General features: G+C 48.0%; 1 protein-coding gene across 5 annotated transcripts; it reads right to left on the reverse strand.

Moving 5' to 3' along the window:
- Window positions 1–276: 276 nt before the first annotated feature.
- LOC148442962 (uncharacterized) lies at window positions 277–16,677 on the reverse strand. Of its 5 annotated transcripts, XR_015875767.1 has the most exons (6): window positions 16,302–16,319; window positions 16,035–16,113; window positions 15,818–15,915; window positions 15,109–15,361; window positions 860–1,846; window positions 496–515 (listed from the first exon to the last, which is right to left on the reverse strand). XR_015875767.1 is itself a non-coding variant. In XM_088463458.1 (5 exons), the coding sequence occupies exons 1-5, from the start codon at window positions 16,641–16,643 to the stop codon at window positions 1,272–1,274; spliced, it is 1,017 nt and encodes a 338-aa protein (XP_088319584.1). In that variant the 5' UTR covers window positions 16,644–16,677; the 3' UTR covers window positions 277–1,271. The 5 variants fall into 5 exon arrangements, 4 of the variants coding, with proteins under 4 accessions (XP_088319584.1, XP_088319583.1, XP_088319585.1 ...); XM_088463458.1 differs by lacking the exon at window positions 16,302–16,319 and adding an exon at window positions 16,632–16,677 and having other exon boundaries at window positions 277–1,846; XM_088463457.1 differs by lacking the exon at window positions 16,302–16,319 and adding an exon at window positions 16,434–16,469 and having other exon boundaries at window positions 277–1,846.
- Between the last annotated feature and the right edge of the window lie 106 nt (window positions 16,678–16,783).

The following is a 16,783-nucleotide window of genomic DNA, read 5'->3' on the forward strand; positions in this document are numbered from 1 at the left end:
ATGACAATCGCTCTGCCCTTGTCAGCAGGGTGGATAACTATGTCATCATTTTTACTATATATTTTATATACACACACACAGAGATATATATATATACACACACACACACACACATAAATAAAGAGGTAAAAAAAATCACACTGTCAGGTCTGGATTATTTTGTGAACCCGGGGTGGATGCAGGAGTACATACAGGAACGGGTTTGCAGTACTGAAATGCAGCAGGTTTAATTGGATTATTAATATTCATGAAATGGTAGTAAACAAGTAACTGGCAGTAAATAAACAAGTCCGAGTGATGTGAGGCAGAAAACATGTCCTGGCAGAAGAGCAAAGTCCAAATAGTGAGGCTGAGAATCAATGACAGGGAGAGAAGCAGAGAGTCCAATGGAGGAGTAACTGAGGAACAGAAGTCTGTATACTGGAGTGGGCTCTGAGTCCGGAGAGCTGACAAAGTCACAACAGTGAGGTAAGTATCGGGGTATGGCAGGGTAGATGCGGGTATTCGGGAACAGCCTGAGGTGGAGACAGATCAGGAAACGAGTCACAGCTGGAACTGCAATAACAGGAGCTAAGGAGCACAGAGAACTCTCACACAGCTATGCCGTGTATACGTTGCACTGGCAACTAGAGGGTGTGCTGACAACCCTTAAGTACCATGGGAAGGTGCATGATTGGTTGCTGAGAGTTCACACCAGATGCTCTGACCTAATTGGCCCATTTATGTCACATGTCCAAAACCAAGATGGCGGCACCCAGCAGTGCCCATCCATGCACACCTCACGCCAACCTCCAGACACCAGCATCCCCACCGGTAGGACCGCGCCAAAGCACCCGTACAGGCAGAGACCGCGACTCACCAGATAAAAAACAGCTCTGACCGTGACACACATAAGTGAAGTCATACAGGAGCAGGTGAGGGGGTTCTTCTATCTGAAAGACCACAGAAATATCAGGTGATAGCGTTCAGTTCGATTGATTAAATCATTTGGGTGGAGGGAATTCAGTTAGAACATCCAGATTTCCTCCTGAAGGTACAGATGAAATCTGTCACCACCCCTGAGAGTCTTCATATTGAACCTATACAATTTTATTGCATCTTTATCAAGCCCTATATGAATTATTTATTGTTGTTTAGATTTCCCAAGCGCTGCACATCCCTCCTCTTTTTATATCAATGACACACATCCCAATTATCTGCGGAAAAAAAAATGAAGATGTTAAAATACTGTGTGACCGAAGTGTTGCCATAATCTTGTTTTTTATTACAGCTCATAGAAATGCTTTTCTCCTGTGCGACAGCTGATGTCTACCAAGGTGCGATTTCCGTGTAAAACATTTCCCACACTCAGAGCATGGAAATGGCCTCTCACCTGTGTGAATTTTCTCATGTCTAATGAGATCTGATTTCTGTGTAAAACATTTCCCACACTCAGAACATGGAAATGGTTTCTCACCTGTGTGATATCTCTGATGTCTAACACAATGTGATTTCTCCTTAAAGCATTTCCCACACTCAGAACATGAAAATGGTTTCTCCCCTGTGTGACTTCTCTGATGTGTAACAAGATGTGATTTGTGTGTAAAACATTTCCCACACTCTGAACAAGGAAATATTTTATCAGGTGTATGAGCTGCACTATGTGTAACAAAAGCGGAGGTATCAGAAGAACATTGGTTACAATTAGAGAGATAACATGATATAGCTGCACTGTGAGGTACTGGATGTATATTTAGCATAACAGGATTATCTCCTGGAAATTTCTGTGTGATGTCATCTTCTATTTTAATATCTGTAGACAAGATGAGATCTCCCTCCAAGTCATTCCTGCTTGTGCGTCCATCTGCTGGAAATACAATAACTGTATTATTACTCACAGTTCTTTATATAGCACAGAGACACTGAGAAGCACTTTATATAGCACAGACACACTGAGTGGCACTTTATATAGCACAGACACACTGAGCGGCACTTTATATAGCACAGACACACTGAGTGGCACTTTATATAGCACAGACACACTGAGAGGCACTTTATATAGCACAGACACACTGAGCAGCACGTTATATAGCACAGACACACTGAGAAGCACTTTATATAGCGCAGACACACCGAGAGGCACTTTATATAGCGCAGACACACCGAGCGGCACTTTATATAGCACAGACACACCGAGCGGCACTTTATATAGCACAGATATACCGAGCGGCACTTTATACAGCACAGACATACCGAGCGCCACTTTATACAGCACAGACATACCGAGCGCCACTTTATACAGCACAGACATACCGAGCGCCACTTTATACAGCACAGACATACCGAGCGCCACTTTATACAGCACAGACATACCAAGCGCCACTTTATATAGCACAGACATACCGAGCGCCACTTTATACAGCACAGACATACCAAGCGCCACTTTATATAGCACAGACATACCGAGCGGCACTTTATATAGCACATGTAATGTTCTGGTTTAGTTGTGGACCCGGGGTGGTGACAGGAGCAAACACAGAAGCAGATTAAATAAAAAGGTAGAATTTTTAATGAGTGGCTTAGAAGATATGGGAATGGCAAAAGCAAAAGTCCAGGTTTAGCACTAAAGTGCACTTGATTACTGTAGTGAGGGTAATGGTAGAATGTCCAGATAGTGGCAGATAAGAACAGTCCAGGTATGTAGGTTAGTGAACTGAAATAAACACAGGCAGAGGTGATGGGTCCAGCTGGGAGTGAAATAGAGGCAGGGTGTAGGGTGTCAGCAGGCTCAGGCACTCAGGCAGGGGAAAAGGCAGTGGAGGATGCAGGGTAGTCCAGTGGGTTATTTGGAGCGGACAAGTAGGCTGGCAGATAGCGTATACACAGGAACAAGAGATGAGCACAGAGAACTCCCTCTCAGCTAGGCTGAGATACACGTTGCACTGGCAATGAAGGAAGGCTCTGGACCTTCCTAAATACCCCGTGCCGTGCTATGACTGGCTGGAGGGAAAACATGAGTCACCAGGATTGGGCAGTTGAATCACATGGTCAGAAGGCAAGATGGCGGCGCCCATGCCAAACGGAACAGAAACACCGCCAGGCCTCACCACGTGACAATGTGCCCGCACAGAACCACGCGCAGCCAAAGCCTCTCGCCAAACACCAGCGCCACCACCAGACACCCCCCGCCATAGTGACCTCACAGGTAATACCCACCGACCACCATGCCGAGACCCTCCTGGCCGTGACAGCACAGACATACTGAGCAACACTTTATATAGCACAGATACACTGAGAAGCATATTATTTAGCAGACACTGAGTAGCACTTTATATAGCACAGACACACTGAGCAGCACTTTATATAGCAGACATACCGAGAAGCACGTTGTATAGCACAGACATACCGAGAAGCACGTTATATAGCACAGACATACCGAGAAGCACGTTGTATAGCACAGACACACCGAGAAGCACGTTGTATAGCACAGACACACCGAGAAGCACGTTATACAGCACAGACACACCGAGAAGCACTTTATATAGCACAAACAACCGAGAAGCACGTTATATAGCACAGACACACCGAGCAGCACTTTATATAGCACAGACACACTGAGAAGCACTTTATATAGCACAGACACACTGAGAAGCACTTTATATAGCACAGACATACTGAGAAACACTTTATATAGCACAGACACACTGAGAAGCACGTTATATAGAACAGACACACCGAGCAGCACTTTATATAGCACAGACACACTGAGAAGCACTTTATATAGCACAGACATACTGAGAAGCACTTTATATAGCACAGACATACCAAGAAGCACTTTATATAGCACAGACACACTGAGCAACACTTTATATAGTACAGACATACCGAGAAGCACTTTATATAGCACAGACATACCGAGAAGCACTTTATATAGCACAGACACACTGAGCAGCACTTTACGGAGAATATTTAGCCATTCACATCAGTCCATGCCCCAGTGGAACTTACAATCTATATTCCCTACCACATGGAGACACATATACACACACACTAGGGTTAATTTTTGTGTCAGAAGCCAACCTACCACTATGGCCCGTATTCAATTAGTTTCGCATTCGCAATACTTTTTCCGCATGCAATACTTTTCGCCGACTACGCGTGTTTTGGCTGTGGAAACTTTTCGTGCGCGCCCCCACTATTCGCCTTATTCAATTCCAAAGGACGAGAAAAAACGAGACCTGTCGAAACTTAAACATGCGAAAAGTACTGTAAAAAAATGGAGAAATGAGCCTGACACCCCCCAAAAGATGCACTAACATTGGGGATCACTATAGATGTCCCCGATTAGCCCTAATGGAGTAATTTGGGGCACTTAACTTGTGACAATTGCTTCCAATTAGCGCCTGAGCACAAGTGATGAAGTATAACATTTAACTTTTATTTTTTGAGAAGATAAGTAGTCCTGTCAAATTTGGGGTACATGAAAATGGGTACTAGCATGGTTTAAAGTCGCTAAAGTGAATTTTTCAAAAACAAAAAAACGCACCCTCAACAAGCACCTGCAATCAAAAGCTCACCTCACCTACACTTGCAGACCCCCAAAAAACTATTTTGCTAGTTTTGAAGTTTGTACCTCGACTTTGTACTTTTTCACACCCATTTTCAAAGTCATTTTTTGGGGTGTCTCACTTTTTTTTTTACGCAGTTATCCTTTTTGGGGCTGACCCCAAGGGCCCAGAGTGGTTTCCCCACCTTTGCACCCCAAAATAAAAATTCTGCACTTTTTTCCGCCTGCTATTCATAGGCTAATCTTTTTCGCCTATTACATTACGTATTCGGGAATGCAAAAACAAGTTTCAATTGAATACGGCGGAAAGTTTTCGCCTGGCGAAATGACGTCATCCGCTATACTTTTCCGCAGATTCAGACTTTTCGCACCTAATTGAATACGGGCCTATGGTTTTTAAAGGGTTGGAGGAAACACATACAAACTCCACAGAGATGGCACCTTGGGTTAGAATTAAACTCATGACTTCAGTGTGGAGAGATAGCAATGCTAACCACTACACCACTATGTTACTATTATGAAGAAGTATATTTGTTTAATTTGCAGGTACAAACTACAACCACATTATTACATTTACAAATATACAGACTACAGCCGTGGCCAAATGTTATGAGAATGACACAAGTTTTGGTTTTCACAAAGTTTGGTGCTTCAGTGTTTTTAGCCCTTTCTGTGAGATGTTACTATGGTATACTGTCAGATGTTACTATAGTATACTGTCATGTTACTATGTTCTACTGTCAGATGTTACTATGGTATACTGTCAGATGTTACTATGGTCTACTGTCAGATGTTACTATGGTATACTGTCATGTTACTATGTTCTACTGTCAGATGTTACTATGGTATACTGTCATGTTACTATGGTATACTGTCATGTTACTATGTTCTACTGTCAGATGTTACTATGGTATACTGTCATGTTACTATAGTATACTGTCAGATGTTACTATGGTCTACTGTCAGATGTTACTATGGTCTACTGTCAGATGTTACTATGGTCTACTGTCAGATGTTACTATGGTATACTGTCAGATGTTACTATGGTCTACTGTCAGATGTTACTATGGTATACCGGTATACTGTCAGATGTTACTATGGTATACTGTCAGATGTTACTATGGTCTACTGAAGTAAAATTACAAGCATTTCATAAGTGTCAAAGGCTTTTATTGACAATTACATTAAGTTTATGCAAAGAGTCAATATTTGCAGTGTTGATCCTTCTTTTTCAAGACCTCTGCAATTCGCCCTGGCATGCTGTCACTCAACTTCTAGGCCACATACTGACTGATGGCTGCCCATTCTTGCCTAATCAATGCTTGGAGTTTGTCAGAATTTGTGGGTTTTTGTTTGTCCACCCGCCTCTTGAGGACTGACCACAAGTTCTCAATGGGATTAATGTTTGAAGAGTTTCCTGGCCAAGTACCCAAAATTTTGATGTTTTATTCCCTGAACCACTTAGTTATCACTTTTGCCTTATAGCAAGGTGCTCCATTGTTCTGGAAAAGGCATTGTTCGTCAATAAACTGTTCATGGATGGTTGGGAGAAGTTGCTCTTGGAGGATGTTTTGGTACCATTCTTTACTCATGGCTGTGTTCATAGGCAAAAATGTGAGTGAGCCCACTCCCTTGGCTGAGAAGCAATCCCACACATGAATGGTCTCAGGATGCTTTACTGTTAGCACGACACTGGACTGAAGCAGTATGATTTACTGCCGGACCCATGCCCAGCGGTTGGAATCCTGACAGCGGCATCCCAGCAGAGGAGGAAATCCTGATCGTCAAAGGTAAATATATACTAACCTATTTCTACCCCCTAACCCTCCCTTAGGGGTGCTTAACCCTAACCTTCCCCCAGTGCGTAAACCTAACCCCCCCCCCCTTCCCCACCGCCTGAACCCAAGTCCCCCGGGGAGTTGCCTAACCCTAAGTCCCCCCGGGGGTGCCTAATGCTAACCCCCCCTTCCCCTAGCCTAAACCTAACCTCCCGGGAGGGGGGTGCCTAACCCTAAGTCCCCCCTGGGAACCCTAAACCTAGCCCTCCCCCAATGCGGCTATCCACGCTCGGCGTCCGGCGTCCCTTCATTCGGGATGACGGGCGTCGAGCTCCCGGCGTATGTCTAATGACAGGCGTCGGCATATCGACGCCTGTCTTTAGACCCTTGCCATGATATGATATGATAGTCGGGAAGCCGGTTGTCGGGATTAGGTCCGCCGGCTTCCCGACTGCATACCCACAGGACTGATGGTAGGGCTCACCTTTCCTTCTCCTGACAAGCATTTTTCCAGATGCCTCAAACAATCTGAAAGGGGATTCATCAAAGAAAATAACTTTACCCCAGTCCTCAGCAGTCCAATCCCTTACTTTTTGCAGAATATTAGTCTGTCCCTGATGTTTTTCCTGGAGAGAAGTGGCTTCTTTGCTGCCCTTCTTGACACCAGGCCATCCTCCAAAAGTCTTCGTCCTGTGTCATGCCAACAGCAAAGCATCCTGAGACTATTCATGTGTGGGTTTGCTTCTCAGTCAAGGGAGTGGGATCACTCACAATGCTTGTCATTTTACTTCAGTATACCTGTTAGGCTCTGCAGTTTCCAGCCTGAGGCACGGCATTAATTACTGCCTGTCTATGTGTGCACATTGATTGATTCTTCTGTCTGAACACAGCCCAGGTGCTCAATAATCTGTCATTATGGATACCTGCTCTGGTTGGGCCCTGTTTCTGTAAATTCCAGCCAGACCTTCACTCAATGCCGGTGATAGAGTTTTTCGTACTTCTGGTTCCCAGTCTCCTGCGTGTCAGTCGAGCTCCTGAGTCAGTCTACCTGTATTTCATGTGTGCCGTTTATTCCATCCAGGCGGCACACTTACATCTCGTCCACGCGTGCTGCTTGTACCATCTGGGCAGGACGGAGCGCTTCCTACCCCAGAAGCATCTGTCACCATTCGGTGCCAGTACCATCCCGGCGGCACCGGTAGCTACTCTGCGTTCCAGGTGCGCAATCTAGCACACAGTCGCCAGTGTCATCCCGGCGGCACTGGTAGCAGCTTTGCGTTCTTGTTGCATACCTCACCTGAGTCTAATCAGCCCAAAGGCTGCAACGGTCCTGGGCCCCAGGTCACAATCAGCCCTCAAGGTTACTCCCACAGCCCAAAGGCTGCTAAACACCATTATTATAACACCTATAAAGGCCACAACCAGGCCTCTAGGCTGCTCCAACAGCCCAAAGGCTGCATCTCACCTCCGCGCCTCTGGCCACAATGAGCCAAAGCTCGCCAGCCCCAAGGCTGCCTCCCAAAGCCCAAAAAACCTGTACCACCTCCGTAAGCCTCGTGGCCACAATTAGTCCGTGCAAAATCCACCCTCAAGACTGGCACTATTTCTGACCAGACTACAATCAGTTTCTAACAATACCATAATAACATCTGACAATAAGGGCCAAAAACATTGAAGCAGCAAACTTTGCCAAAACCAATACTGGTGTCATTCTCAACTTTTGGCCATGGCTGTACAAATAAGACTCTAAATGAACAGATAAAATATTTGCTTATAAAGTCACAATCACATTAACAGCATATTTCAAACATGAAGATGGCACATATCTCACCCAAATACAGACTTTGCTGGGTAACGTTCCCTAGCCATCATCACAGAGCAGGAAGCCTCATTAGCCAGTGACAGTGGTTCACCACAATATCCATCTAGACCGCCCTCACACATAAACATGGGAAACTTGTAGACTACCAACAACTGCTGATTCCACGCTACACAAAGTTCTCCAGGTGGATATATATGTAGCAAAAGCAGCTCTATATGGTCCTCTGGTCATCCTCAGGGAGAGTAGCCCCACCAAAGTCATGCTACTAAATTAGGGTAATGAGTCACTGTATAATAAGAGATATGGTAAGAACTTACCCTTGTTATCTCTATTTCTACGAAGTCCATAGGGTTCCACAGGATACCTTGGGGTATAGGCGATGACGTCAGACATCGGGCACCACAGAGTTAATTTTCAGCCTCCCATGGTGCACTGGGGTCCATCTCCTATACCCCACCCCCTAGCCAGGGCAAGCCAGGTTATGTGACAAAAGCCATAGGCCGGAGAAGGAGGAGAAGAAAGTCTGAAACAATCAAGAATTACATTCTCACCAAAAGGAGACGGAAAAACCGGTGACCAGAGCAAAGCCCATCTGCAGTACAGGTGCGACAGGGCGGGAGTCCTGTGGAAGCCTATGGACTTCGTAGAAATAGAGATAACAAGGGTAAGTTCTTACCATCTCTCTTATTTTCTACTGGAGGGTCCATAGGGTTTCCACAGGATACCTTGGGGATATCCCAAAGCAGTGTCCTTTAAGGGCGGGGATGCTCCTGTGCTGGAAGGAGAATCCGCCGTCCGAAGGGAGCATCCTGAGAGGCAAAGGTATAAAAAGCATAATACCTCATAAAAGGTATGGACAGAAGACCACGTGGCTGCCTTGCAAAGCTGAACAGCAGAGTCACCATGGTGAGTTGCCCATGAAGGACCCACAGACAGAGTAGAATGAGCTCTAACAGAGGATGGTACAGAAAAGCCTTCATGAATGTATGCCTCTGAAATCGCCATGCGAATCCATCCTGCCAAAGATTGCTTAGTGGCAGGCCAACCCTTCTTATGGAAACTATAGAGGAGAAACAGAGAGTCTGATTTCCTAAATGAACTGGTACGGTCAACATAAATCCGTAAAGCCTGTATCACATCCAAGGAGGACTCACCAGCAGAGAGGTCTGGGGAATTAAAGGCCGGTACTATGATTTCCTCATTGATGTGGAAACTAGATACCACCTTAGGTAGGAACCCAGGGCGAGTGCGAAAATCAGAAAGGGAGGGCGACATGAGAGAGCCCCCAAATCTGACACCCTTCTGGCCGAAGCAATGGCCAGAAGAAACACAGTTTTAGCTGTAAGCCATTTTAAATCCACTGAGCCCAGTGGTTCAAATGGCGGTCCTTGAAGAGCCCTCAGGACAACAGTCAGAGTCCAAGGAGCCACAGGTGGAACAAAGGGAGGGTGTATGCAAAGTACACCTTGCATAAAGGTGCGGACATAAGGAAGTGTAGCAACCCTACGCTGAAACCACACTGAGAGGGCAGAAACCTGCACCTTCAGGGAAGCAAGGCGAAGACCGTGATCTAAGCCCGCCTGTAGGAAAGCCAAAACCCTGGATATCCTAAAAACCTGAGGATCATAGCCTCTAGGGCGACACCATTCAAAGAAAGTATGCCACACTCGGTGGTAAATTCTTGCAGAAGCCGGCTTCCGAGCTCTGAGCATGGTGTTAACTACAGAGCTGGAAAAACCCTGGACCTCAAGAGGGCAGTCTCAACAGCCACGCCGTCAAAGACAGACGACCCAGGTCCGGGTGATGGCAAGGACCTTGAGATAACAGGTCCGGACGTAGAGGCAACAGCATCGGAGCGTCTATGGATAGACTCCGGAAGTCTGAGTACCAGTGCCGTCTGGGACACGCTGGAGCTATCAGCAGGAGCGTGCCGCCTTCTTGCTTGAATTTGTGAATCACGTGAGGAAGAAGGGAGAACGGAGGTATGCAAACTGTAAGGTCCACCGGTCTGGCAGAGTGTCTACCACCAGAAGTGCCTCTGTGTCTCTTGTTCTTGACCCGTACACAGGAAACTAGTTGTGTCGGAAGACCATGAGGTCTATCTCTGGAAGGCCCCACTTGTTCACCAGTAGCTGAAACACCTCCTGGTGGAGAGACCACTCTCCTGGATGCATGTCTTGACAGCTGGGAAAGTCTGCTTCCCAGTTGAAAGACTCCTTTTATGAGCACTGCCAAGATGGCAGGGAGATTGCATTCCGCCCATGCTAGCATGCGGGACACCTCTGTCAGGGCCGCCTGACTGCAGATTCCTCCTTGGCGATTTATGCAAGCCACTGTGGTGGCGTTGTCTGACTGCACCTGCACGGGTTTTCCGTGGATGACATGTCTTGCTTATTGGAGAGCCTTGAATACTGCCCTTAGTTCCAAGATGTTTATTAGAAGTGCAGATTCTGTTGGCGTCCACCTTCCCTGAAAGTAGTGTGGACCCGTCACTGCTCTCCAGTCTCAGAGACTGGCGTCCGTCATCAGAAGGACCCAGTCCGCAATCCAAAAGGGACGGCCCCTGTTCAGGTGAGCAGTCTGCAGTCACCAGGCTAGGGACAGACGTTCCTCCGGGGAAAGCACAATTGTCTGTGTCTTTATCCGATTGGGCAACCCATTCCATCTGGAGAGGATCAACCTCTGCAGAGGTCTGGAGTGGAACTGGGCATATTCCACCATGTCGAACATCGACACCATGGAGCCCAGTAACCTCATTGCTGAGTGCACAGACTGCGGAGGCAACTGCGTATCCTTGCCTGTAATGCAGATATCTAGTCTTCTGTCACAAAGATCCTCTGGTATTGGGAGTCCAACAGGGCTCCGAGATGGAGCATCCTCTGTGAGGGAACCAAGGAGGACTTCTTCCCGTTTATCAGCCAGCCATGATTCTGCCGCACAGATATTGTCAGTTGCAGATGGTGCTGAAGGATTTCTGGAGACCCTGCTAACAACAGGAGGTCATGCAGATAGGGCAACAGGCGGACCCCCTGCATCCGCAGGTGGGCTGCCATGACCGCCATGACTTTGGTAAATACTCGAGGCGCAGTGGCCAGACCAAAGGGCAGTGCTTGAAACTGAAAATGGCGGTTTAGCACCGCAAACCTGAGGAATTGCTGGTGCGCCAAAACAATAGGGACATGCAGGTAGGCATCCTGAATGTCCATGGACACCATGAAATCCCCAGGTTCCATTGCCAATATAATGGAACAGAGGGTCTGCATCCAGAACAGAGGAACCCTCAAAGACTTGTTTAGGGACTTGAGGCTGAGGATGGGCCGGTAAGACCCATTGGGTTTCTGTACCAGAAAGAGATTCGAGTAATATCCCGTTCCCTGCTGGGATAACAGAACAGGCACTATAACTCCAGCCTGCAGCATAGAGTGCAGCATTTTCTGGGGTTCCAGGGCCTTGACCTGATCTGATGGAAGGCCTGTAGTGAAACAACCTTTGCCGAAAAGGAAAGGGCGTACCCCCGAGAGACCACTTCTCTGACCCAAGTGTCCACGGTAGTCAGATACCAGAACTGGGCGAACTGAAGATGCCGGCCTCCCACTTTGGGGTCCCCCAAGGGGAGGCCCGTCCAACCAGGCTGAAGGCTTATCGTCAAACTTGGGAGTAGGATGTCTTGTACTCCAAGCCTGCTTCTTTGGCTTGGCAGATTTCCTGGTTGCTGACTGCCTAAAAAAGGACTGCACTTTGGACTTACCCTGGGCCCTATAGGGCCGAAAGGACGAAGCACCAGACACTGATGGGACCGTAGCCGATGGCAGACAAGCAGACTTAGCTGCTGCCAGAGTAGCCACAATTTTGTCCAGATCAGGGTCAAAGGACCTGTCCATTAAAGGGCAAGCATTCCAAACCCTTTTTGGAATTTGCATCCGCTTTCCAAAAGCACAACCATAGGGTGCTGCAAGCTGCCATGGCTGCCGAGACTCTGGAAGCGAGGAGACCTATGTCCAGGGCTGCCGCATTAATATACATGGCTGAGTCTCTGAGATTGCCCACCAACTCTGCTTGTTCAGTCGACGAGTCAGAGTCCAGAGACAATTCCAAGCTATCAGCCCAGCGCTCCATGGCTCTGGCTACCAAGCACATGGCCATAGCCGGTCTGGACGCCCCTCCAGCAAGGGAATAAATGGATTTTAGGCATATTTCAACCATACAATCCGTGGCATCCTTTAAGGAGGACACGGAGGGCATGGGTAATGTAGCACTCCTCACTAGGCGTGTCACATGAGAATCCACCTGTGGAGGAGTTTCCCACTTGGAAAAAATAATTATCCTCAAAGAAGTATGCAACCGCCAAACGTTTCTGAGGCTGGAATCTGCTACCCGGATTTCTCCACGCCTCCTCTAAATGATCCACCAACTGACCAGATCGAGGAATACAGTGGCATAACCTTTAATACCCTTAAAGAAGGCATATTTAGTTTTGGCCATGGGGGGATCGTCATCTTCAACAACCAAGACCACACGGACTGCCCGTATAATGCCTGGTATATATATTTTAGGCAGACTTAGACCGCCTACTTAGTACGAAGGGGCTCCTGGTCTGAAAGGTCAAAAATGTAAAAGTCATCAGATGTCATGTCATCCTCATCATGCAGAACATTCTGAGACACTACAGGCCGCTTAGCAGGCCACAATGATGACTCCCCCTGTAACACGTCCGTTAGGTGCTGCACCCTATTGGACAGTGAACTCACCCACGCAGGCTCCTGCGAGGCTTGGGGGGGCGAGCTGTATAGGTGAGGACACTACCGACTGCTGTGATAACCCCATTTGGGGCAACGCAGGGGGTGTGGCCAGCTGACCCACAAGGGTTGTAAGTGCCTTAGCAAAACAAGCCCAGGGTGGTTCCTGCACAGGCGCAGTGACAGTAATCGGGCGTGATATCAGAAAACATGCCCTGCATAAACCCTAAGTGGTTACAGCACCCTCCACTATTGGTACATTACATGTGGTACACTTTAGCAGTAGGGAAAAATCACGTTCACTCTCAGACATGATGAGTGCAACGGAGGGTATGTGACCCCCCACAAATAAATGCTTTTATAGTGAGACAATAACTACCCTGCAGCACCGGACCGCAAGGGCTTGTAGCAGAGAAAGGACAGGGATAGTAAAATGGCTGACAGAGTGAAAGTACAGGCAGACAGCGCTAGCAGTAAGTCACATACAATGCAGAAATAACTCCCTGCACTACTAACACTGTAATCAACTACACAGACACAGAGCCTGGTAGGAAACAGTGCTGCATACTCTGACCTTAGCTCGAAAGAGAGGTATGCGGGGGCACCCGGACCACACAGCCACCAGCTTCAGCGTCCAGCAGCGCTTGCACATCTGAATAAAATGGCCGCCGAGGTGCAGAGAGGAGGCGATCCCGGGGAGGAACGCTGAACACTGCCTGCCAAACCGCTGTGGAGAGGCACTGTGCAGTGGGGGAGCCGTCGGCTGTCAGACAGGGAAGGCGCACTCCCCTGGCATACTATTAACCCCTGGAGTGTATCCTCAACGCCGCAGCCCGCTGTCCCTGGTGGTCTAGTGGAAGCGCAGGATCAGTACCTGGCTCCACGTGCATGCCTGTCCCCAGGAAGCCCCCTGCCTGGAGACAAGACTGTGTTATTGGCAGGAACCCTCCGTGGGACCCCGCCGCTTACCTGCCCCCCTTGAATCCGGCCACAGTCCAGGTTATCCGGGGTCACCGCTAGCTGTGACCTCAGATACCTACCAGCATCCCCGGATCAGTACCGGCGTTCTGGACCGGCGGGGTGTAGGAGCGACAGCATGGACATCAGTACTGACTGTCCATGCTCTACAGCTCATCTTGTACAGCCACAGCTGCCTTGAAGAAATTTTCAGGGGCCATTACAGCCCCCCTCTGTTATGGTGATCCGACTTCTGGCCGGGCACCTACAAAACTGGCTTGCCCTGGCTAGGAGGCGGGGTATAGGAGAGGGACCCCAGTGCATCCTGGGAGGCTGAAAATTAACTCTGTGGTCACCTATACCCCAAGGTATCCTGTGGATACCCTATGGACCCTGAAGTAGCAATAACCGCAGAGAGGGAAGGAGAGTGATAGGACAGAGCAACACAGAATTATGGCGGTACAGAGCGGGGGAGGCAGCAGGACAGAGTAGGGGAATGGTGCAGGGCACAGAGCGGAGGAGGCAGCAGCATAGGGTAGGGGAATGGTGCAGGGCACAGAGCAGGGGAGGCAGCAGGACAGGGTAGGGGAATGGTGCAGGGCACAGAGCGGAGGAGGCAGCAGCACAGGATAGGGGAATGGTGCAGGGCACAGAGCAGGGGAGGCAGCAGGACAGGGTAGGGGAATGGTGCAGGGCACAGAGCGGGGGAGGCAGCAGGACAGGGTAGGGGAATGGCGCAGGGTACAGATGTGCAAAAGCAGAATGAGGAAGTAGGGAGAAGGACAGAGCAGGATACAGAGACAGGTCAGCAGATAAAACGCAAAAGTACAGATCATCCAAGCACAGAGACTGGAGGAAGCCATTGTGATATGACGGGAGTGTGGTTATAGCTCTGTGTGTGTGTAAGAAGGTCGAGTTTGTGTGACATTTGCATTGTCTAATATAGAGTATATTTGGGCAAGTAACACACAGTGACATGATGTGAGGAGGAGAGCAGGAGTATAATAGGGGCTGATGGCTCCTGATGTATGACATACACCAGAGAGTGTGAGGAGGAGACTGGTCAGATCTCTGGGCTGGTAACACACAGTGACATGATGTGAGGAGAGCAGGAGTATAATAGGGGCTGATGGATCCTGACTCCCCCACTTGTTAGATAAATTTCTCTCATTAGTCTGTAGGACAGAGGAGGATGTATAATAAGAACGTGTTGTAGTGACTGAACAAGGAGAATATATGACTCTTTTCTGTAATGTGTTTATTACTCACCTGTGCTGATATCTGTAGGGATTTCCTCCTCCTTACACTGCTGATCACCCCTCATATACGTCTCTTCTTCTCCCTCTATATAGTCTGCCTTTATATCAGTCACATACGTCTCTTCTTCTCCCTCTATATCGTCTGCCTTTATATCAGTCACATACGTCTCTTCTTCTCCCTCTATATCTTCTGCCTTCATATCAGTCACATATGTCTCTTTTTCTTCTATATAATTTATCTTAATATTAGTCAGATCTTCACCCTAATTAAATAATAAAAATTGCATAATGTCTGATGTTACTACTTGAAATTACACAGTATAATATCAGTGTATAAGACACTCACAGCTTCTCTATAGATCACACAGAGAAAGTCACTTTGGTATATTGGTGTTGGGCATGGGTACCCGGCGGTCGGGATGCCACCACTGGTCAGAATACAGACAGCGGCATCTTGACAGTGAGAATCCCGAATCCCTTAAAGTAAGTATCCCAATCCTCCCTACTCGGTGCCTAAATCTAACTTCCCCCTCCCGCATCCTAAACCAGACCCTCCTCCCTTAGTGCCTAACCCTCCCCTAACTGCCGATACTTACCTTCGGGATGCCGGTGGTCGGGATACTGTTGTCGGGATTTCGATGCCGATATTTAGACAGTCGGCATCCCGCACACCAGGATGCTGACTACATCCCATTGTTTAGATCATAAATCCCATCTACCTGATTTTTCTGTGGGGTCCTGTGATTCTCCTCTGTACAATCCTGGGAATAATGAGGACGGGGACATCTCTCTGGGGTATTTCTGTTACTGGGTCCATCTGTAGGAGACACACAGTGACTGAGTACATTGTATATATGTGATTATCAGGTGATGTGTATATATAGGGGGCTCCCATACCTGCTCTCCCCTGTATAATAAATGACAGTCTTTTCTTACCCAGTGATGTGAGGGGCCGGTGATTCTCCATCATTACGTCCTTGCACAAAGCCCTGTGTTCCTCTATATACTCCCCCTCCTGCATGGAGACATAGACAGTGACATCCTGACACCTTATAGGAACCTGACACACACAATGATAGTCATCACCCAGACACATCCCCTGGTGTTACTGTATAATGTCCCATTCCCAGCAGTCACCTCTCCAATCATCACCCAGATACATCCCCTGATGTTACTGTATAATGTCCCATTCCCAGCAGTCACCTCTCCAGTCATCACCCAGACACATCCTCTGGGGTTACTGTATAATGTCCCATTCCCAGCAGTCACCTCTCCAGTCCTCACCCAGACACATCCCCTGGTGTTACTGTATAATGTCCCATTCCCAGCAGTCACCTCTCCAGTCATCACCCAGACACATCCCCTGGTGTTACTGTATACTGTCCCATTCCCAGCAGTCACCTCTCCAGTCCTCACCCAGACACATCCCCTGGTGTTACTGTACAATGCCCCATTCCCAGCAGTCACCTCTCCAATCATCACCCAGATACATCCCCTGATGTTACTGTATAATGTCCCATTCCCAGCAGTCACCTCTCCAGTCATCACCCAGACACATCCCCTGGTGTTACTGTATAATGTCCCATTCCCAGCAGTCACCTCTCCAGTCATCACCCAGACACACCCCCTGGTGTTACTGTATAATGTCCCATTCCCAGCAGTCACCTCTCCAGTCATCACCCAGA

Source organism: Taudactylus pleione, unplaced genomic scaffold (assembly GCF_031769625.1).
Source record: "Taudactylus pleione unplaced genomic scaffold, aTauple2 ptg001378l, whole genome shotgun sequence".
In the NCBI taxonomy this organism is placed as follows: domain Eukaryota; kingdom Metazoa; phylum Chordata; class Amphibia; order Anura; family Myobatrachidae; genus Taudactylus; species Taudactylus pleione.

Coding starts and splice junctions, on each gene's coding strand:
- LOC148442962 (XM_088463458.1), bottom strand. Junction 15,362..15,817: donor GGACCCCACAGAAAAATCAG/GTAGATGGGATT, acceptor TTATTTAATTAG/GGTGAAGATCTGACTAATAT. Junction 1,847..15,108: donor CCCTACAGATATCAGCACAG/GTGAGTAATAAA, acceptor TTGTATTTCCAG/CAGATGGACGCACAAGCAGG.